At 41.4% G+C, this 23543-nt stretch overlaps 1 protein-coding gene across 6 annotated transcripts in view; it reads right to left on the bottom strand.

The window, feature by feature from the left end:
* Window positions 1-23543, bottom strand: part of stxbp1b (syntaxin binding protein 1b) — a 115642-nt gene that overhangs the window by 90709 nt on the left and 1390 nt on the right. For 5 of the 6 annotated variants that reach the window (XM_088376292.1, XM_088376291.1, XM_088376289.1 and 2 more), the window contains 3 exons: window positions 17600-17649; window positions 17433-17514; window positions 99-175 (listed from right to left, as the gene is read on the bottom strand). In XM_088376292.1, coding sequence (XP_088232418.1) covers window positions 99-175; window positions 17433-17514; window positions 17600-17649 — 209 coding nt within the window. Of the gene's footprint in view, window positions 1-98; window positions 176-17432; window positions 17515-17599; window positions 17650-23543 lie in introns of those variants that run through there. The other variant, XM_088376296.1, reaches the window with a different exon arrangement.

Raw genomic sequence — 23543 nt, 5'->3', positions numbered from 1 at the left:
TTTTGGGAGAGATATACATACATATATACACATACTATATATACGTATATATCTTTTGAAACTATGGTTTCTTTGTTTTTTCACAGATTTCTTATTACCTCATCTGAGGGTGTTATCAGATAGATGGCCTCCATGCTGGGCAGAGGCTCCCGCTGCTTGGTTATGTCCTCTACAACTGCAAAAAAGAACAATGTTTTAAGTATCAATCTATTATTAAAAATCTGATATGATGAATCTCGAATAGACAGACAGGCTCCACCTCCTCACCATAAGCATCTTCACTGATGCTTTGGCCAACATCTCCCAAAAAGATCAGTCCACAGATCAATGTATTCCTTGGAAGCACCACATTCTTTATTCTCTCAACAAATGATATCTAATAGCCTACTTATGTTTTGCCGCTCCTATATATTGCTGAGGCTGACACTTATCATGCATGTTTATGGGATGTGGACAAAACCCACGCGGGCCCGGGGAGAACATGCAAACACCACACAGGGAGGGCCGGAAGTGGAAATCGAACCCGCACCTTCCTAACGCTGAGGCGGACGTGATAACCAATGCTCCACCGAGCTGCCCTCCTCAGGCCACTGATTCATTATTTTATGACATTCCTGATGTTTTGTAATATTTTGAGATATTACTCTATCAATGTATGCACAAGTTTGTCGTTTGAGTTGACTTTATTGCGGTGAGTCTTAACTGGTCTCCATGGCAGTTTACATGTTTTATTGTCTCCCCAGACTCTTGGGCTACTGTATATGCACTAGCACCCTCTTCGAGCACTTAGCTGTATATCACTTTATTCACTAGATCAGGGGTCTGCAACCTTTACTATCAAAAGAGCCATAAGACCCATTTTGCCCCCTCTTCTACCCAAAGAAAATCATCGGGAGCCGCAAAGAATAACAGCACTTGTAAACTTCTAAAAGTTTTCCTCTTTTATTTATTTTACCTGTCACAACCACTGAATATAACAACATAAATGCAATGTGCATTTGTAGGTGTACTTTGAAATAGATGAAACTGTGAACTATAGGCCTATTTAAGTATTTCCTATATTTGTGTAAAAATAAAATAATAGCCACCGCACTTTCATATGAATAAAACATTTAGCTGCAGCTTAGCAGTTTTAAAAGTAAACTACAAAATGCAATTTCTGGAGAAATTGCATGTGAAGGCGAAGAAACTGAATAAATTCTTAGGGAATGCTGCACAATGGTGTTGAAACGAGTTACTTGAGAAATGTAGAAATGAGAAGTGTAAAAATAAATTTTGGAGAATTTGCCGTGAAATTCAAAATTGAAAATTTTGAATTTTTGGTAAGTGGGAAGTTGTGGAATAGGTAAGCAAAAGATGAACAGTTGAAAGCTGGAACAGGTTGAATTGGTTGAGAAATGTAGAAATTAGAGTTGAAAAACGAATTTTTTGAGATTTTGGTGTGAATTTTAAAATTGGAAATTTGGAATTTTTGGGAAGTGGGAAGTTGTGGAATAGGTAGGCAAAAGATGAACAGTTGAAAGTTGGAACGGTTGAATCGGTTGAAAAATGTAGAAATTAGAGTTGAAAAACGAAATTTAGGAAAATTTGGTGTGAATTTCAAAACTGAAAATGTGGGATTTTTTGTAAGTGAGAAGTTGTGGGATAGGTAGCGAAGGAATGGGGTCGAAATACAAAAAGTCCTGCCTAGCTACAAAAACAGATATGCTCAAACCTCATTGAATAAAGTACATAAGCAGACAAGTATATTCACATATTAAATGACAAAGGTTTTTCTAACTTTATGATCTGATATGTATTTTTGTGCACTTTGAAATAACAAATGTTTTTTGGTATATTGCCTGAATAGCTCAATGACCCTTAAGGAACTGTTTAATGCATGCCTGATGATTTTCTAAATCACGGACACTGCCAAAGTCGTCTAAAAATGCTCAGTGCTTGATTATATCTTATGTTTTTACTAATGCTAGACGCCAGTTTTTGATTACTACTGAATGTTCTGGACAGAGGGAAATATTTTGCCTAACAAAGAAAAGATATGGTTGTTTTTTTTTTTTGTAAGTTGAAGTTTAAGTTTATTTTTGAACCTGAGATCGACCAAACACAAAATCTTTTTTTTCACATTTTTACATAATTTCACGTTATGCCAATAAGACAACTAAATCAACATGTTCAAAAAAGCATGATGGAAGCATGATTAAACTAAGAATATGATGACGTAAGCAAGTACATGGGGTATCAAAGAACAAACATACAAAAACATGGTAAGTGGTGAGTACAAACTTTGCATAGTCAGGGAACATTAATAAATTGATAATGTCACAGCCAAAAGCTCACATAATTACGTACAAAATGACATGCTTTACAGGAAGGACACTTGGAGATAAAAATGGTAGAGGTGCCAGAGGAAGAGCGGCAGGAGGAAAACAACCAAGAACCCGGCCAAAGGTGATCGCCAAGGCTGAAAGACGGAATGGAAAACAATCACACACCGAATCACCCGTAATCAGCACCCACCCCCACGGAACCAGCTCTCACCGAACCAGCACCCACTCCCATGGAATCAAATTCTCCTGTGAACTTGCCACACCCCCTTACTCATCACCCATCAAACTGGGCCCACACTGGCATGTGCAACTGAATATAAGCTGATCAAAGAACCTTGAACGTGGCCTTTTCTGAATGGAGACTTTCTGCTCTTGAGCATGGTCGCACAAAAGGCCCAGCACTGTAATGTACTTTCCTGAAAACAGAGCTTTCTGAACAAGAATTGTGATTGAATTCAACCAACCTGTGTAAGTCCAAATTTTGTTTCGGTATCTTAGCCTTTTCCTAAAACTGAAGAAATAAAACGAGCACGCGGTGGGTCAATTAGATAACAGGTGATTGGCTATGGCTTTTGCCGTGAGGCGCGGATAGCGCGCTTCCCAAATTGTGGACCAAATCAAACAAATGGTGACCCCGACGTGATTTCTTCAGAAAGAAAAGTGCATGCTCCAGGAAGGATTTTTCCTTCTCTGCTCCTGCTCAACAATATTGCAGTCCGATCGGCACAAAAGGTAAGGGGGAACCTTTTTTTTCAATAAAATCTCCCAGTTCAGCGATATTGTGGAGTGAAAGCAAAGTAAAATTAAAAATTTATAATTTTAGCCCTGTGTTCAGGAATGGTGGTTGTATATGCATTTATGATTGTATGGATGATTTCTTTTTGCAAAAGAGAAAGGTGATGAGGACTTTGTCTGATCAGCAAAGAGCGCTCACACCGCTGAAACTTGTGGGATGCCAATGGCTAGCATACGGGCACTGGAGTGGCCTCAATAGTAGACGCTTAGGGACTTTGTACTGTTGCCTAAGGTCAGGGTCAATTAGATCGGCCAGGCCGCCAATACGAGTCAGGGACTCGTGATAGAAAAAAAAAAGAAAAAAAAAAGTGAAGGCATCGTTGATATAGCAGGATGGATGCCTGGCAACCTTAATAGTTATATTGTTGTCTAGTGCTAAGGGTAACTGGGTTAACCTGGTCGCTACATAATTGTTAAAGTGTGTCTATGTTGATATTACGTGGAAAGCAGGCTTGGCTGTTAAATGGGACAGCGACGCAGCTGGAGAAGTGAGTGATTAGTTGTGGTGCTGCATTTCATGGGGTGGAAGTGATGATTTGTGGTTCATGAAAAACAACAAGTTGATTTGTATAAAATTGTTGATTTTTTTTTATTTGGCATGTGAGTTGGAGTCAGAAAAATGGCTTAACAAGAATTTGATCAAGAATGGATATATATAATTAGCATGAAGTTTGTATTCCATTGTGCGGTGGGGTTAAACTGTAACTATTTTTGTTTTAAAAAGGGTGTGGCTCTAAAGTTTGGGCCAAACGGTCAGGTGGCCGCAAATGCATATTTAGGACAGAGGTGGGGTGTCGCATTGTGTGACATGGTGGTGGCGAGGCTCTCCGCACTTCAGATGCCCCCCCCCAGACACACACGCACTTGTCATCGGCTGGGTAGATTGCCATGTTGTGAGTCGTGTTGTCTATGTTGTGGGCCCGTGTGTGTGTTATCTATGTTTGTCTTTGTGTACCAGTTTGTTATAAATGATGGAATTGGGCTAAAATGGTGCATGGAAATTGTGTGCTAGACAATGGTTTATCAGATTTGCACTGTTAAATGTAAAAATTTGAAATGATAGAATAATCTGAGGGTTGTGGACAGAAACTGGTCCAACGGGGAGAGTGCCCAGCACTCATAAAAAATGTGAGATTGTAGAATTGGATAATATTAAATTGTGAATGCACGTGTTAAATTTAGGAGGAATTATTGATCAATTAGGACATTAGACTATACAAGGTGGGTTACATGTAAGAATAAGTCAAAGATTTGAATCACTTAGAGTTAAAAACAATAAATAAAAATGGCATTGCAAGGGGGAACTTTTTATTAAAAGAACACCAAGTAAAGTATTAAGTAGGGGGCATTCATGATTGGGATTAAAATAAGGATAAAATTAGGTCAATAATTAGAAATCAATGGTGCTCTACACAAAATGCCTAAAATTTTAATGAGGAAATATTTGGAGTACTGTGTGGCTCCACAGTGTCTAGATAAGTAGACTGTTTTATCAAAAAATGTGAGAGTGAAGAAGGAGGTTTGATTTGTAATCTGGCATTTGGGTGCCACTTTTAAGAGTCTGTGCAAGAGCATTGATTGGTTTTGTTTGTTTTTAAAGATATATTTAACAGTTTATCTCGGTGCAGTAAGGATATAGCAATTTTGAAAGGCCTCAGGTGGTACGTGTTGGCGGCAAAATCTTTGCCAGCATCACACTGAGCACGGGGGCCCCCCAAGGCTGTGTGGTCAGTCCGCTGCTCTTCACCCTGCTGACGCATGACTGCACTGCGACCTACAGCGACAACCGCATCGTGAAGTTTGCTGACGACACGACTCTGGTGGGCCTCATCACCAAGGGCAACGAAACTCAGTACAGGTTGGAGGTTGACCTTCTGACCGCGTGGTGCAGGGACAACAACCTCCTGCTAAACGTCAACAAGACCAAGGAAATTGTTGTTGACTTCCGGAAGGGTCACACCCAACACCTGCCGCTGACCATCGACGGTGCTGTGGTGGAGAGGGTGAGCAGTACCAGATTCCTGGGGGTGCACATAAGTGAGGACCTCTCCTGGTCCGCCAACACCGCGTCACTGGCGAAGTAAGCTCAGCGCCGCCTGTACTTTCTGCGGAAACTCAGGCGAGCAAGTGCTCCTCCGGCCGTCATGACTACTTTCTACCGTGGCACCATTGAGAGCGTCCTCTCCAGTTGTATCGCTGTCTGGGGTGGTAGCTGCACTGAATACATGAAGGCCCTGCAGTGCAAAGTGAACACGGCTGGTAAGATTATTGGTGCTTCACTCCCCTCCCTGAAGGGCATTTACACCTCCCATCTCGCCCGCAAGGCGACCACAATTGTGAGTGATGTGACTCACCCCGCTCACTCTTTGTTTGATCTTCTGCCCTCTGGGGAGAGGTACAGGACCTGCGCTCCCGCACCGCCAGACTCACCAACAGCTTCATTCTCCAGGCTGTTAGGATCCTGAACTCTCTTCCCCCTTCTGCGTAGCGTCCTGTACTTATTTATTGTGTTATTTGTTTATTTATTATTTATTCATCACGCTTATTTATTCATTGTTTGTGCCTTCTTGTTTTATTTGTGTTGTTTACTTGTATGTACATTGTGAACTGTGTCTTGTCACCGTAGGATAGTGGGAACGTAATTTTGATTTCTTTGTGTGTCTTGGCATGTGAAGAAATTGACAATAAAGCAGACTTTGACTTTGAGATTGAAATATAACATTTGCCGCATATACAACCATGTTGGTAGAATGTTGAATTACATTCCAGTTTATTACAAAGGATTTTGGAACTTAATTTGATGATAAACACTGGAAGTCAATAAAAAAAAACTAGCAATGTAGAAGGGGGTGTGACAGACGTGTGAAGTGAGAGATGGGAAGAGGAAAAAGAAATTATTTACGTGAGACCAGTTTATGATAGAAGGAAAAAGGAATCAAAGATTAAAATCAGGATTAAGAAAATATGCGGGTTGAATATTTGAATTTGCATGTTGGAAACTATTATTGAAAAGTTATGTAACAACTTTGAAGAAAGAGGATTTTAGCCATGTTCATGGGTAGGGTCAGGGATGAGAACGGCAATTGAAAAAAAACACTGAAAAGTAGCCGGGGTCTGGGGGCCGCAGTGGGCCAGGGGCCACAGGCCCCTATTGGGGGCCACAGGGCCCACAGACCCCCATTGGGGGCCACAGGGTCCACAGGCAACGAGGGGGAAAAGCTCCCTGGAAACTCCTGGATTTTGGCAGTATAGTAACTCCAAAACCATTAATTTCATCACTCAATTTCAACAGTTTTGTGAAAAAAATATTCCTGCTTGGTGGGCTACCAAGGTGAATATAATACAGTCAAGCCTCGGTTTTCGACTGCAATCCGTTCCAGAAGGAGGTTCGCAAAGCGAATCGGTCGAATTCCGAATCTATTTTTCCCATTACAAATAAAGGATCTTTTTTAATCCGTTCCAAGACTTTTTTAAGCATTTTTTCATTTGCGCATTTTTATCCGATCGCGCAACTGCAGCGCACCGCCGAACGTGCGAACGTAGCGCGTCGCCGACCGCGCAGCTGCACCGCGCTGATCGCATTATTGAGACAGAGCCGTCGCTGAAATTTAGAAAATATTTTTAAAGTCCTGATGTACTTTCCAGTGCAAACGTAACGCGTCGCCGACCGCGCAGCTGCACCGCGCTGATCGCATTATTGAGACAGAGCCGTCGCTGAAATTTAGAAAATATTTTTAAAGTCCTGATGTACTTTCCAAAATTTAAGTGGACCTCAGTGCGCAGGGAGCTTAATTCAGTCCGATCGCGCAACCGCAGCACTCCGGGCGCTCACTGTCGCATTGCTTTAAGAGCGTCTTTGTGTTCCGAGTGGTAAGATGACGCTGCTCTCGAGCCATGCCCATCCTGATCCCGTACTACTTGCCCCCCTCCATATAAAAACACTTTTCTCAACGGATCTACACGATTTACGAAAATGATACTCCCGACGGAAAAAAACACGGAAATCCGCGGAAGATTCTCATCCCTGGTAGGGTGGATGGATTACGCCAGAAAAAAAGAAAAGAAAAAAGCATTTGATAAGGGCAGCTTGATAGTAAGATGATGAGTGTGTGCAACTGATAGGATACAAAATGTTAATTGAAACACACGTTGAAACGCACGTCCACCTCCTTCAATGTGAAGTGAAGTGAAATTTATTTTTGAACATAAGATCGACCAAACACAAAATCATTTTTTCACATTTTCACATAATTTCATGTTCATGTCATAGTCTGATGCTCTAGCAACTGAGCTAATCAGTTTCTATTTGTTGAAATGGTGGAATTTGATTAATGTGATGAATGTTCATGTCGAATGTGCCATTAAGTAAGAATGTGGAAATTTATGCCACAAATATATTAATTATGGAAAAATGGTAAATGTTCAGAACGAAGAAAAAAAACGGTAGCCAGCGTCGTGTGAATTTGTGTAATGACAAGACGCCCAATGTGAGAATCGAACACACTACAGGAAAATGGCTCGTGTTGAATGTGCCATTATGAATGAATAGGGAATTTGAAGCCACAAATTTGCTAATTACACAAAAACGGTAAATGTTATGAACAAAAAAAATGGTAGCAAGCATGACATGAATTTTTGGAATGTGTGAAAGTTTGAACGGGGTGAATTGATTGAAGCATGTAGGACTAGTTAGGTGCCAAAAATGTGGGAGGAATAAGTTGAATAATAACTAGCATTCTGCAATTCCTGGAGAAATTGCGTGTGAAGGCGAAGACCTTCGCACTATTGTTATTCTACTTTTGTCGAAAATAAATTCCGCCCACTGTAAAATTCGAACCCACGCGGGAAAATGGCTCGTGTTGAAATCGTCATTAAGAATGAATGGGGATTTAAAAGTCACAAATTTGCTAATTACACAAAAACGGTAAATGTTATCAACAAAAAAAATGGTAGCAAGCATGCCATGAATTTTTGGAAAGTGTGAAAGTTTGAACGGGGTGAATCGGTTGAAGCATGTAGGACTAGTTAGGTGCCAAAAAAGTGGGCGGAATAAGTTGTTTAATAATAATAACTAGCATTCTGCAATTCCTGGAGAAATTGCGTGTGAAGGCGAAGACCTTCACACTATTGTTATTCTACTTTTTTCGAAAATAAATTCCGCCCACTGTAAAATTCGAACCCATGCGGGAAAATGGCTCGTGTTGAAATCGCCATTAAGAATGAATGGGGATTTAAAAGTCACAAATTTGTTAATTACACAAAAACGGTAAATGTTATCAACAAAAAAAATGGTAGCAAGCATGCCATGAATTTTTGGAATGTGTGAAAGTTTGAACGGGGTGAATCGGTTGAAGCATGTAGGACTAGTTAGGTGCCAAAAAAGCGGGCGGAATAAGTTGTTTAATAATAATAATAACTAGAATTGCAATTCCTGGAGAAATTGCGTGTGAAGGCGAAGACCTTCGCACTATTGTTATTCTACTTTTTTCGAAATGAAAGACAGGAAAAATGAAAAAGGGCAATTAATGAATATAAATGATGATGAATAAAGTAAATGGGTAAAATGATGTGTTAAAATGATAAGCAGGAAAAATAAAAAGGGAAATAAATGATGAGAAATGATGATGAGTGAAATAAATGGGAAAAATAAGTGGTATAATTAAAAAGGGAAATAAATAATGATAAAGGATGATAAATAAAATAAATAGGAAAAATGATGAGTGGGAAAATATAAAGGGAAATAAATGATAAATTATGAATAAAATAAATGGGAAAATGACGAGAGTTACAAATGAAAAGCGTGAATAATGATAAGCGGGAAGAATTAAAGGAAATTAAATTATTATAAAATAAATGGGAAAATGACAAAAGTTACAAATGATAAACGATATAAATGATAAGCGGGAAGAATATAAAGGAAATCAAATTATTATTCAATAAATGGGAAAATGCTGAGAGTTACAAATGATAAGCATTAAAAATGATAAGCGGGAAGAATAAAAAGGAAAATAAATTATTATTAAAATAAATGGTAAAATGACAAGTTACAAATCATAAGTGTTAAAAATATTAAGCAGTGAATAAAAAGCAAAAAAAAGCAGTGCCCGCAGTTGGAATCGAACTCACACAGCGAAGCGGCTCGAGTTAATAAGTGCCCGCGTTACCAAGTGAGCTATTTCGTTTGCTTTTTTGAAGTGGTGTAATGTCCTTAATGTCAAGAATGTTCATGTTGAATGCGCCATTAAGAATGAATACGTAATTTTACACCACAAATGTACTAATTCTGCAAAAACGATAAATGTTTATGACGAAAAAATTGCAGCCAGTGTCGTGTGAGTTTGTGTAATGGTGAGACGCCAGATGTGACACATGTAGAATTCGAACCCACGCGGGAAAGTGGCTCGTGTTGAAATCGCCATTAAGAATAAATGGGGATTTAAAAGTCACAAATTTGCTAATTACACAAAAACTGTAAATGTTATGAACAAATAAAATGGTAGCAAGCATGCCATGAATTTTTAGAATGTGTGAAAGTTTGAATGGGGTGAATCGGTTGAAGCATGTAGGACTAGTTAGGTGTCAAAAAAGTGGGAGGAATAAGTTGAATAATAATAATAATAATAATAATAATAATAATAATAATAATAATAATAAAGTAGAATAACAATGTGTGAAGGCCTTCGCCTTCACACAACTAGAATTTGCAATTCCTGAAGAAATTGCGTGTGAAGGTGAAGAGGTTGAATAAATACTTGGGGAATGCTGCAGAATGATGTTGAAAAGAGTTGAATCGGTTGAAAAATGTAGAAATTAGAAGGGAAAAAGCAAATTTGGGAAAATTGGGTGTGAATTTCAAAATTGAAAATTTGGAATTTTGGGTAAGTGGGAAGTTGTGGAATAGGTAGGAAAATGATGAACAGTTGAAAGGTGGAATGGCTTGAATAAGTTGAAAAATGTAGAAATTAGAGTAGAAAAACAAAATTGAACAGTTGAAAGTTGGAACGAGTTGAATCGGTTAAAAAATGTAGAAGTTAGAGCAAATCTTGAATACTAATAGAGAATGAATGGGAATTAAAGGAAAAAAAATTGCGCCAAAATTTTTTTAAATTTGGAACAAAAGGAAAAAAACGGCTTCAGGAGGGCACTTAATGTTGAAATATTGTCACTTCCGGTTTAATTTGGGTCACTTCCGGTCTATTTGGGTCACTTCCGGTTTGATTAGAGGCACTTCCGGTCTAGCTGAGGTCACTTCCGGTTTATTTGGGGCCACTTCCGGCTTAAAAAGGTCACTTCCGGTTTGATTTGGGGTCACTTCCGGTTTGAGTAGGGGTCACTTCCGGTTTGATTTGGGTCACTTCCGGTCTATTTGGGTCACTTCCGGTTTGATTAGAGGCACTTCCGGTCTAGCTGAGGTCACTTCCGGTTTATTTAGGGTCACTTCCGGTTTAAAAAGGTCACTTCCGGTTTAGAAAGGTCACTTCCGGTTTGATTTGGGGTCACTTCCGGTTTACCTGAGGTCACTTCCGGTTCATTTGGGGTCACTTCCGGTTTGATTTGGGTCACTTCCGGTGTATTTGGGTCACTTCCGGTTTGATAAGAGGCACTTCCGGTCTAGCTGAGGTCACTTCTGGTTTATTTGGGGTCACTGCCGGTTTAAAAAGGTCACTTCCGGTTTAAAAAGGTCACTTCCGGTTTGATTTGGGGTCACTTCCGGTTTACCTGAGGTCACTTCCGGTTCATTTGGGGTCAATTCCGGTTTGATTTGGGGCACTTCCAGTTCATTCCGGGTTCATTGGGGCACTTCAGGGTCAATCCAAGATGGCCGCCACTCTGGAAGTGGGGGTCAAGGGTTGAATTGTGGAAGTGGGGGTGAAGGGGGTGAATATGGTAAGCATAAGGTGAACAAAGTGAATAAAGTTGGAATGGGTTGAATCGGTTGAAAAATGTAGAAATTAGAAGGGAAAAACTAAATTTTGGGAAAATTTGGTGTGAATTTCAAAATTGAAAATTTGGAAATTTTGGTAAGTGGGAAGGTGTGGAATAGGTAGGCAAAAGATGAACAGTTGAAAGTTGGAACGAGTTGAATCGGTGGAAAAATGTAGAAACTAGAAGTGAAAAACTAAATTTTGTGAAATTTTGCAAAATTTTGTGCAAATTTTAAAAGTGAAAACGTGAAATTTTTGAATTTGGCAAGTTTGGGAATGTCCCCAATGTGATTTGAATGTGTTGAAATAAGTGAATTTCAAACTGGAACAACAAAAATGTGAAATGTTGAATCTGCCATTAAGAATGAATGGGAAAAATAATGCCACAAAATCGTGAATTTTGTGAAAACGGAAAATTTTTTGAACGAAAAAAATGTAAGCAGCCGTGTCATGAATATTTGGAATCAGTGAAAAGTGGAACGGAGTGATTCGGTTGAAGTATGTGGAAGTAGTTAAGCGTCAAAAAAGTGAGCGGAATAAGTAGAATAATAACTAGAATTTGCAATTCCTGAAGAAATTGCGTGTGAAGGTGAAGAGGTTAAACAAATACTTGGGGAATCCTGCAGAATTATGTTGAAAAGAGTTGAATCGGTTGAAAAATGTAGAAATTACAAGGGAAAAAGGAAATTTGGGAAAATTGGGTGTGAATTTCAAAATTGAAAATTTGGAATTTTGGGTAAGTGGGAAGTTGTGGAATAGGTAGGAAAATGATGAACAGTTGAAAGGTGGAATGGGTTGAATAAGTTTAAAAATGTAGAAATTAGAGTAGAAAAACAAAATTGTAGAGAATTTTTGGTAAGTGGAAAGTTGTGGAATAGGAAGGCAAAAGATGAACAGTTGAAAGTTGGAACGAGTTGAATCGGTTAAAAAATGTAGAAGTTAGAGCAAATCTTGAATCCTAATAGAGAATGAATGGGAATTAAAAGAAAAAAAAATTGCGCCAAAATTTTTTGAAATTAGGAACAAAAGGAAAAAAACGGCTTCAGGAGGTTCACTTTTGGGGTTAAAATGTTGAAACGGGTTTTATCGGGCAAAATTTGCAAAAGTTAGCGCAAATGTAGGTATTTAGGGCACTTAATGTTGAAATATGGTCACTTCCGGTCTATTTGGGTCACTTCCGGTTTGATAAGAGGCACTTCCGGTCTAGCTGAGGTCACTTCCGGTTTATTTGGGGTCACTTCCGGTTTAAAAAGGTCACTTCCGGTTTAAAAAGGTCACTTCCGGTTTGATTTGGGGTCACTTCCGGTTTACCTAAGGTCACTTCCGGTTTGATTTGAGATACTTCTGGTTCATTCTGGGTTCATTGGGGGCACTTCAGGGTCAATCCAAGATGGCTGCCACACTGGAAGTGGGGGTCAAGGGGTGAATATGGTAAGCATAAGGTGAACAAAGTGAATAAAGTTGGAATGGGTTGAATCGGTTCAAAAATGTAGAAATTAGAGTAGAAAAACAAAATTGGAGAGAATTTTTGGTAAGTGGGAAGTTGTGGAATAGGAAGGCAAAAGATGAACAGTTGAAAGTTGGAACGAGTTGAATTGGTTAAAAAATGTAGAAGTTAGAGCAAATCTTGAATCCTAATAGAGAATGAATGGGAATTAAAAGAAAAAAAATTGCGCCAAAATTTTTTGAAATTTTGAAAAAAAGGAAAAAAAATGACTTTAGGAGGTTCACTTTTGGGGTTAAAATGTTGAAACGGGTTTAATCGGCCAAAATTTGTGAAAGTTAGCCCAAATGTAGGTATTTAAGGCACCTAATGTTGAAATACGGTAACTTCCGGTTTGATTTGGGTCACTTCCGGTCTATTTGGGTCACTTCCGGTTTGATTAGAGGCACTTCCAGTCTAGCTGAGGTCCTTCCGGTTTAAAAAGGTCACTTCCGGTTTAAAAAGGTCACTTCCGGTTTGATTTTGGGTCACTTCCGGTTTACCTAAGGTCACTTCCGGTTTACCTAAGGTCACTTCCAGTTTGATTTGAGATACTTCTGGTTCATTCTGGGTTCATTGGGGGAACTTCAGGGTCAATCCAAGATGGCCGCCACACTGGAAGTGGGGGTCAAGGGGGTGAATATGGTAAGCATAAGGTGAACAAAGTGAATAAAGTTGGAATGGGTTGAATCGGTTCAAAAATGTAGAAATTAGAGTAGAAAAACAAAATTGCAGAGAATTTTTGGTAAGTGGGAAGTTGTGGAATAGGAAGGCAAAAGATGAACAGTTGAAAGTTGGAACGAATTGAATCGGTTAAAAAATGTAGAAGTTAGAGCAAATGTTGAATCCTAATAGAGAATGAATGGGAATTAAAAGAAAAAAAAATTGCACCAAAATTTTTTGAAATTTGGAACAAAAGGAAAAAAAATGGCTTCAGGAGGTTCACTTTTGGGGTTAAAATGTTGAAACGGGTTTAATCGGGAAAAATTTGCAAAAGTTAGCGCAAATGTAGGTATTTAGGGCACTTAATGTTGAAATATTGTCACTTCCGGTTTGATTTGGGTCACTTCCGGTCTATTTGGGTCACTTCCGGTTTGATTAGAGGCACTTCCGGTCTAGCTGAGGTCAGTTCTGGTTTATTTGGGGTCACTTCCGGTTTAAATAGGTCACTTCCGGTTTAAAAAGCTCACTTCCGGTTTGATTTGGGGTCACTTCCGGTTTACCTGAGGTCACTTCCGGTTCATTTGGGGTCACTTCTGGTTTGATTTGGGTCACTTCGGTCTATTTGAGTCACTTCCGGTTTGAATAGAGGCACTTCCGGTCTAGCTGAGGTCACTTCCGGTTTATTTGGGGTCACTTCCGGTTTAAAAAGGTCAATTCCGGTTTAAAAAGGTCACTTCCGGTTTGATTTGGGGTCACTTCCGGTTTGATTTTGGGTCACTTCCGGTTTACCCGAGGTCACTTCCGGTTCATTTGGGGTCAATTCCGGTTTGATTTTGGGCACTTCCAGTTCATTCCGGGTTCATTGGGGCACTTCAGGGTCAATCCAAGATGGCCGCCACTCTGGAAGTGGGGGTCAAGGGTTGAATTGTGAAAGCATAATGGAAGTGAGGGTGAAGGGGGTGAATATGGTAAGCATAAGGTGAACAAAGTGAATAAAGTTGGAATGGATTGAATCGGTTGAAAATGTTGAAATTACAAGGGAAAAACTAAATTTTGGGAAAATTTGGTGTGAATTTCAAAATTGAAAATTTGGAAATTTTGGTAAGTGGGAAGGTGTGGAATAGGTAGGCAAAAGCTGAACAGTTAAAAGTTGGAACAAGTTGAATCGGTGGAAAAATGTAGAAATTAGAAGTGAAAAACTAAATTTTGTGAAATTTTGCAAAATTTTGTGCAAATTTTAAAAGTGAAAACGTGAAATTTTTGAATTTGGCAAGTTTGGGAATGTCCCCAATGTGATTTGAATGTGTTGAAATAAGTGAATTTCAAACTGGAACAACAAAAACGTGAAATGTTGAATCTGCCATTAAGAATGAATGGGGAAAAAATTGCCATAAAATCGTGAATTTTGTGAAAACGGAAAATTTTTTGAATGAAAAAAATGTAAGCAACCGTGTCATGAATATTTGGAATAATTGAAAAGTGGAACGGAGTGAATCGGTTGACAAGCCGCTCAAAGCACTTCATGATGATGGGCGTCAGTGCCACGGGGCGGTTGTCATTGAAGCAGGACGGTGCAGGTTTCTTCGGCACAGGAACGATGGTGGCAGCCTTGAAACACGAGGGGACGATGGCCTGCTGCAGGGAAACGTTAAAGATGTCCGTGAAGACACCCGACAGCTCCCCAGCGCAGTCCTTCAGCGCTCGACCCGGGATGTTGTCAGGGCCCGCCGCCTTACGGGTGTCAATAGCGGCAAGCGCCCTCCTCACACCGTCGGCAGAGAGGCGCAGGGGCTGCTCGTGTGGGGGGGGGAGTGGTCTTCAGCGGGCAAGTGCTGTTCTGGGCGTCGAAGCGAGCAAAGAAGCGGTTAAGATCGTTCAGCAGACGGACGTCGCCCTCACAGCTCCTCGGCGTGGGCTTGTAGTCCGTGATGGTCTGAATGCCCCGCCAAAGGCTACGTGCGTCCTTGCTGTCCTTGAAGTGGGTGGAGACCTTGCACGAGAACGCCTTCTTCGCTTCTTTGATGCCTCGGGACAGGTCGGCCCTCGCTGTCCTCAAGCCAGCCTCATCCCCCGCTCTGAAAGCCTTGTCCCTGGCCCTCAACAGTCTGAGGACAGCCCCCGTCAGCCACGGCTTCCAGTTCGCGCGAGTGACGACGGATTTCGAGCAAGTCACATCGTCGATGCACTTCGTGATGTAAGAGGTAACAGAGTCAGTATACTCCTCTATGTCCGTCCAATCGTTGTAGGTGGCTGCCTGCTTAAGTCCCAGTCAGTGGTGTCGAAGCAGTCACTAAGTCTAAATCGGAGGCACCCTCAGGCCACACCCGAACCCGCCTCCGAACCGGCCTGGATGCCTTTACCAATTGTCTGTATGCGGGCAAAAGCAAAACGGTGAGATGGTCAGAAAGTCCCAGATGGGGGAGGGGGTGGCTTTGAAAGCTCCCTTTTGCGCCGAGTAGACTAGGTCCAGGAAGCTGTCTCCACGTGTGGGAAAAGTAACATGCTGGTGAAGCCTCGAGAAAACAGACTTCAGGTTGGCATGATTGAAGTCTCCAGCGAAGATGGTGAAACCGTCAGGGTGCGCTCTTTGCTGTTCACCAAGCGCCGCGATCCTGTCGCCTTCGATGTTGGAAGGCGGGATGTATACCGCGACTAGCAGAATCGCGGTAAATTCCCTCGGCAAATAAAAAGGGCGGCACTTAATGATCACAAACTCCGCAAGTGGCGAGCAGTGCTTACATACCACCACAGAGTCCCGGCACCATTCTTCTTGGATGTAGACGCATATTCCACCTCCTCGCGACTTTCCCCCTCGTACAATGGCACGGTCCGCCCGATAGCACGCTAGCCGCTCCAGATGCACGGCAGAGTCCGGAATGTTGTCACTCAACCAGGTAAACACGAGCACACAGCAGTTCCGCACCGTCCGGTTCGTAGACCTCAGCAGGCGAACGTAATCCATTTTGTTGTCCAGCGATCGAACATTCGCCAGAAGAATGGAGGGCACCGCCGGGCGCGTTGGGTTGGCCGCCAGCCTGGCCCGGACGCCTCCGCGCTCGCCCCTCTTCTGCCTCCTCGCACACCGTTTCCGACGGCTCCCAACAGGGGGAGGAATAGCGGGTGAGGTCGGCGATGTTTCAGGACGTAGCAGTCCGAGCGCCTTTAATGTCGACGCTTCAAAGTCCAGAACGCCGCAAAACCCACTTCTGCCGATGTCGAGCAGAACCTGCCTGCTGTACTTGTAGCACGATAAAGCACGACGAGACGAACACATAAGACTGTCGGACGAACACTAAGTACACGAACAAATCACCGTACTGACGGGACAGAGAGTGGCCGCTGCGTGTGCACGCGCCGCCATCTTGAAAACAAAAGTAACCAGGTTCCTGCGCTTGGTGAGCCAGAGACAGTGTGGCTCTCTTACTAGTTGGATGTCCGCACAGTTCATCCGTTAGTGTGTGGCGAAGGCAACCTGTCACTAAGTGCAGAGCGGCATTTATTGGCCTGTCTATTAAACGGGTGTGAGCACTACGACACCAAGCAGGTGTGCGGTAGGAGCTCATTTCGTTTACCTCCTCATGGTGAGCCCTGGAAACTGGATACTGTCTGACATGTCCAGGCTGAAAACGATACTTTGGAGAGGCTTTTATTTTAGCAATAAGGTCCTAAAATAAAAGATGCTTCCATCGCTTCCTACAACTTTACAACTGAAGATTGAGGGCTTCCACACAAACAAGATCTGTGTGATACGCCAACTGGCCATAAGACACAAAGTTCTCGTCATCCTGCTCCAGAATTAATAATAATAATAATATGAATAATATGAATAAAATGAATGAAGAAATACCATTTATTTGTGGGTTTTTTTGGTTTTTTTTTCAGGGCCAAAGGGAGCCGTTACAATCAGAATGAAGAGCCGCATGCGGCTCCGGAGCCGCAGGTTGCAACTCCTGCACTAGATAATAAACATGACTCAATACCCAAAGGTGGGGGAAAAAAGAAGCAGATAACATGTCTTGAGGTGCTGTGAAATTCCATTTTCAAGCCAAATTATTGAGCAAATGTGCCCCAATACCCTGAAGCTGCAGCCTTGGTCAGACAGCTGCAGAGCTCACGTAGCAGAGTAAGCGTGAAGAGAAACAAAAATAATACTATGACCTCATCAATCCTCAAGTAAACTATAAAATAAATGTATTGTCTGTCACATGAATTTCTAGTGGTAAAACCAATGGTACTCACTGGTGATTCCCTCTGACATGATGTCTGTCATCTTGCAGCAGGAGGAAATCGTCCTCATACTTAGCTTGTCCACCACAAGCACCTACAAACAAGAGACAGAACTCTTCATAATGGGGGATTTATGGTCTTAAATACTCTGGGAATCGAAAAAAAAAACATGCACTTACTTTCCATTTTCCTTTTTCTCTTGCCTTCTTGATGACACCGTTCATTATCTCTGTAACATGAGAGGTACACAACTATTTATTTATTTATTTATTTATTTATTAACTTCCGGGTAAAAAGGATCTTTGATGTCTATCACCGTCAATGGAATGTGAGAAATAATGTGAGACAATGTGACTTAAATTAGGATTTCTTTTGCACATTGGCACCATTCAATATTAATATAAATGCAACTAGATGAATTCATTCCATTCGTTTATCTTCTGAACAGCTTATCCTCTCATGGGTTGCGGGCATGTTGGAGCCTATATCGGCAATAATAATTGATAATTTGGAGTGGTCAATTGGCCTACTGTGGAATATGGGAGGGAACTGGAGTACCCGTAGAAAACAGACACAGGCATGGGAAGAACATGCAAACTCCATACAGAAAGGCTGGAGACGGAATTGAACCCTAAACATCTGAACTGTGTGGCGGACGTGCAAACCAGTTCAGCACCGTGCCGCTTGCAACTAGATAAATGGAATGACAAAATATTTCTTAAAATTAAAAACTATGGTTTTAATATATGGAAAGTACTGTAAATTTCAGACTATCAGCCGCGACTTTTTTCTCAAATTTTGAATCCTGCGGCTTATAGTCCGGTGCGGTTTATATAGGGTTATAGGATTTTTTCAGTGATTTTTGTGATGACCTGATCACTTTTATACACTCGGAAAAAGGCTGTGGATCGCTGTTGTGCGGCACGCTTTGCTAGGCGGAGGGGTATATGACACGTTCACTGGGGAGAAAAGTGGTGTGTTGATCGCATGTCCATCCGCCAGGCAAATAGTGCCGTATAAATCACACAAAGAAGAGACAGAACGAGATCAAGACAGACATTACTGAAAGGAAGCTTTTATACACAAACCGTCATTATGTGGGCCAAAAGAAATGCATATCATACCGCTTTTAAGTTAAAGGCAGTCGATTTGGCCCATTGTTGATGACATCGTGTTGCGTCACCCTTTTCTTTATTTATTTCCCAGTCACGTCTACTCTGGAGCTGTGTGTAGCTCGCTAGTTTAATGTAACTTGCCCCTTTGTGCGTGAATAAAATTAGCATGAACAGACCCTCATCATGGAAAATGCTAGAAGAAATGCATAAAAGCAACAACGAAAGAGAGACTGAGATAGTGAGTGGCGAAGAATATCTGACGCTATTCCAATCGGACACTGAGGAGGAAGACTTCGATGGTTTCAGTGCACAGGAGGAAGATGAAGATGATGAAGCTCTTTTTTTTTTTTTTTACTTGTATGTTTTTTTAACCAGCCCTGTAAGTGCTGTGCTACCGTGTTGCTGCTGCGACTCAGTGACATTTACCGGTATGTTTTTTTTTAATCCAGCCCTATTAGTTTTGTGTAACTTCCATGTTGCTGGGGTATTACTGACGCGTCACAGGCAGTGTTTGGAAAGAAATGTTAAGGTATGTTATTAAAACTTTAAAAAGTTTAAATTCTGTGTACCGTCTTTCTTTGTAAATAACTCGTGTGCACGTGCGGCTTATAGTTCGGTGTGGCTTTTATAAGAAAGAAACTAAAATATCCCCGAATCTTAGCTGGTGCGGCTTATCGTCCGGTGCAGCTTATAGTCCGAAAATTACGGTAACTGAGTAATAGCCATTTTGAATCATCGACTTGGACAACTCCAAATGTCGGCCTCTGAAAATTTAGTGGTGATTTGCAAGGGTTTCCAAACAAAAAAGAAAAGGGTCAAGTACATAGACGATTTTACAGAGTGGCGATGGGTGGCAGTTGCCAACCCCACTAAAAGGTATTGCCACCCCACCTTCCACCCAAATGAATCTATCAATTATAAATTAAGTATTATATTATAAATATCCCTTATATTTTCTTCATAGTGTGCGTAAATGTAATAATCAATCATCAGTTTAGAATGTATTAATACACTGCAACCACCCCTTCTTTAAAGAAGAAAATGGTCGCATCCTACAAAGTGGCGTGCATCAATTAATGCAATGTGTACATCTGAAGACTTTGAGATTTGGAAAAGACCCTGGCAATGACATACCAGCTCTACCGAACCCCTGAAGCCGACTCACCGAACCCCTAGGGTTCGATCGAACCCAGGTTAAGAGTTTTTAGTCTCAGCCGAGTCTTCAGACTGAGATTTTGTAAAGTCTGTGAAATTTTCATGGTCACTAATTAGAAGACGACATTCTTTAGGCATTTTGTTTCTCATGATGCATTTTACCCATATTGCTCATTAATTTATTCACACAAGGATTCTGAGGGGGGCGGCTCAGTAGAGCACTGAGTAGCAGGTCCGCCTAACAGTTAGGAGGGTGCAGGTTCGATTCCACCTCCGGTCCTCCCTGTGTGGAGTTTGCATGTTCTCCCCGGGCCCGCGTGGGTTTTCTCCGGGCACTCCGGTTTCCTCCCACATCCCAAAAACATGCTTGGTAGGCCGATTGAAGACTCCAAATTGTCCCTAGGTGTGAGTGCGAGTGCAAATGGTTGTTTGTCTCTGTGTGCCCTGCGATTGGCTGGCAACCGGTTCGGGGTGTCCCCCGCCTACTGCCCGATGATGGGTGGGATAGGCTCCAGCACACCCGCGACCCCCGTGGGGACTAAGCGGTTCAGAAAATGGATGGATGGATGGATTCTGAGGGATTGTCCTATGTAGTTGTCATATTTGTGAATAAAATAGTTGACATCCACCACACAAATCTGCGGGTCACCGAATCTGTTTACTGTGCCTCCATCAAATCCACCAAGATTATGCTACATCACCTACGCTGCACAACAGAATTCCTTGCTAGTAATATAAAATAGAGTCTACTTTTTGTCACCAAATTGTGAGATGCGCTGGGGGGCGCATCAGCGCGTCTACTAACTTCTCAAACACACTGACTTAACCTGGCATGAAAATGGACATGCATCCATTTACAGTGGGGAGAACAAGTATTTGATACACTGCTGATTTTTCAGGTTTTCCCACTTGCAAAGCATGTAGAAGTGTGTAATTTCTATCATAGGTACTCTTCAACTGTGAGTGATGGAATCTAAAACAAACATTGTATGATTTTTAAATAATTAATTTCCATTTTATTGCAGGAAATAAGTATTTGATACACCAGAAAAACAGAACTTAATATTTGGTGCAGAAACCTTTGTTTACAATTACAGAGATCAGACGTTTCCTGTAGTTCTTGACCAGGTTTGCACACACTGCAGCAGGGATTTTGGCCCACTCCTCCATACAGATCTCCTCCAGAGCCTTCAGGTTTCGGGGCTGTCGCTGGGCCACACGGACTTTGAGCTCCCTCCAAAGATTCTCTATTGGATTCAGGTCTGGAGACTGGCTAGGCCACTCCAGGACCTTGAGATGTTTCCTACGGAGCCAATCCTCAGTTGCCCTGGCTGTGTGTTTTAGGTTGTTGTCATGCTGGAAGACCCAGCCGCGACCCTCGGTCTCCCTCGGTATGGGGCGCCATGCAAAATCTCACCTCGTGGGGCATCAATGATCATGAGGAAGGTGAGGAATGAGCCCAGAACTACACGGCAGGACCTGGTCAATGACCCGAATAGAACTGGGACCACAGTCTCAAAGAAAACCATCAGCCCCGAAACCTGAAGGCTCTGAAGGGGATCTGTATGGAGGAGTGGGCCAAAATCCCTGCTACAGTGTGTGCAAACCTGGTCAAGAACTACAGGAAACATCTGATCTCTGTAATTGCAAACAAAGGTTTCTGCACCAAATATTAAGTTCTGTTTTTCTGATGTATCAAATACTTATTTCCTGCAATAAAATGGAAATTAATTATTTAAAAATCGTACAATTTGATTTTCTGGATTTTTGTTTTAAATTCCATCACTCACAGTTGAAGAGTACCTATGATAGAAATTACAGACTTCTACATGCTTTGCAAGTGGGAAACTGAAAAATCAGCAGTGTATCAAATACTTGTTCTCCCCACTGTACATGCCAAATGCAATCAACAAACACACTGACAGAACCCGGCATGAAAATAAACATGCATCTGTTTATATGCCAAATGCAATCGACTTTGTTACCAAATTATCAAGTGTTGGGGAGAAGCAACTCCGTGCGCTGTAATGCCCCAAACACACTAGACTAGACCCGCGCTGGCACAAAAAACAAGTTATACCTGTTTTTATGCCAAGTGCATGGATGTCAGTCTATCAATAAAGGGCCCTCAGACTTCTTTAAGATGAGATAGCATGTACGTATTTCCTTGTTGCCTCAACAATGCCCCTACATCCAGCTTCTTGTTGTGATCAACAACAGAAACAACCATATACAGAAAGGTGACTCCAATATTTGATGGATACAATCCAGTCAATCAGAGTCTACAGAGCATTATTAACTCTCACCCATTTCAACTAACCTAACATGGGATGGATGGATGGATGGATGGATGGATGGATGGATGGATGGATGGATGGATGGATGGATGGATGGATGGATGGATGGATGGATGGATGGATGGGTACATATCAGGAAATCAGTGTGACTTCTGCGTCATCACAAATTTACACGACATACAGGCGTGTTCGGACCTCCGCAGTGGAGGCTCTGCCGAACCCCTGAGACCGACCCACCGAACCCATAGGGTTCGATCGAATCCAGGTTAAGAACCATTGAACTAACTCTTGTAAAAGCGGCTTGCAACTTTGCAACAATAGGAAGGTGACAACTTCTGAGAAAACGCTAAAGTATTTGGTTAAACATGTCTTTTTGCACTAGCTGTACCACAATGCCAACTGGGGGTATGAGAATAGGAGTCTACCCATCTGGAGATAAAAGGCAGGTTTGAGTCTGAACAGATTGCTGAGTGTTGATACATTGAGAGAGACAACCTCAAGCCTCGACGCAGTTTGGACAGCAGTAGATTTGAACTTCAAACAAAAAGCAAATGAGCAAAAAAAGAATACTGCTGATGGTTCACAATTTGTTGTACTTGGGTGGATGGACATACAGATAAGGAGTGTCCCAGTTTCCATCACTGGGGTTTAACAATCCAGTCTGTCCTCTATGGAGGGTAAACGCAATCCCCGCCTCTAATCTGCTTCAAATCCTCTTAGCCCATACAACACTCGCATCACTATTTCAGGGCGGTTCTGTGTCATCTGACAACGTCACAGGAAAACAACAGGCCTCAGAAACAGACACAAACTAAACCTCTGAAAGAAGTGCACTTATACTATTTTTGTCTCAAATGTTACAAGTGACTTTTGGAGAGGAGTAAGATTCTGGCATGACATGTTTTAATGACGACAATATCGGCAACAATGCTGGATTTGGTCTACAGACATGGTCTCGATGAGACTTGCAAATGCAAAATGTCTATAAATAACTTTTATTACATTGGAACTTTTTGTACTAAATTGAATTAAATTAAATGAAATCAAATTTGAAGTTTGCTTTTCACCTGTCAGCTCTCCGTGACCCTGGACAGTTTAAGTGATATAAAAAATGGATGAATATCAAATAAAATGGAGGTGCCCTGTATCAGTAATGAAGATTCTTTAAGATGTTAAATATGTTTTAAAACAACCTACATACAATGATCTTTTACCAGTGACAATTCCTCCCTCAACACTTGGCAATATCTGAAACGATCCTTTGGAGGCTGTTTATTTGGTGTTTTATTGGACTATAACAAAAATACAAAAATAATACATAATTGTACTAATTTTATTACGGAAACAAAATTAATGTTTAAGATATACTAGTAATAAAACATGGCACGTAGTCTGTTTTGTAAAACATTTTGAGCCACTTTATGACAATAATGCAAGCACGAGCCCCGTAAGGTTAAGCGGTTCGGAAGGTGAATGAATGAATGAATGCATGCATGAATGCATGAATATATTGTGAATTATATATATGAATATAAAAACGTAACCACGACGAATCA

Source organism: Syngnathus floridae, chromosome 5 (assembly GCF_059516105.1).
Source record: "Syngnathus floridae isolate MCC-2025c chromosome 5, RoL_Sflo_1.0, whole genome shotgun sequence".
Lineage (NCBI taxonomy): Eukaryota > Metazoa > Chordata > Actinopteri > Syngnathiformes > Syngnathidae > Syngnathus > Syngnathus floridae.
The sequence above is the reverse complement of the archived record's forward strand: the minus strand, read 5'-3'. Positions and strand labels throughout refer to the sequence as shown.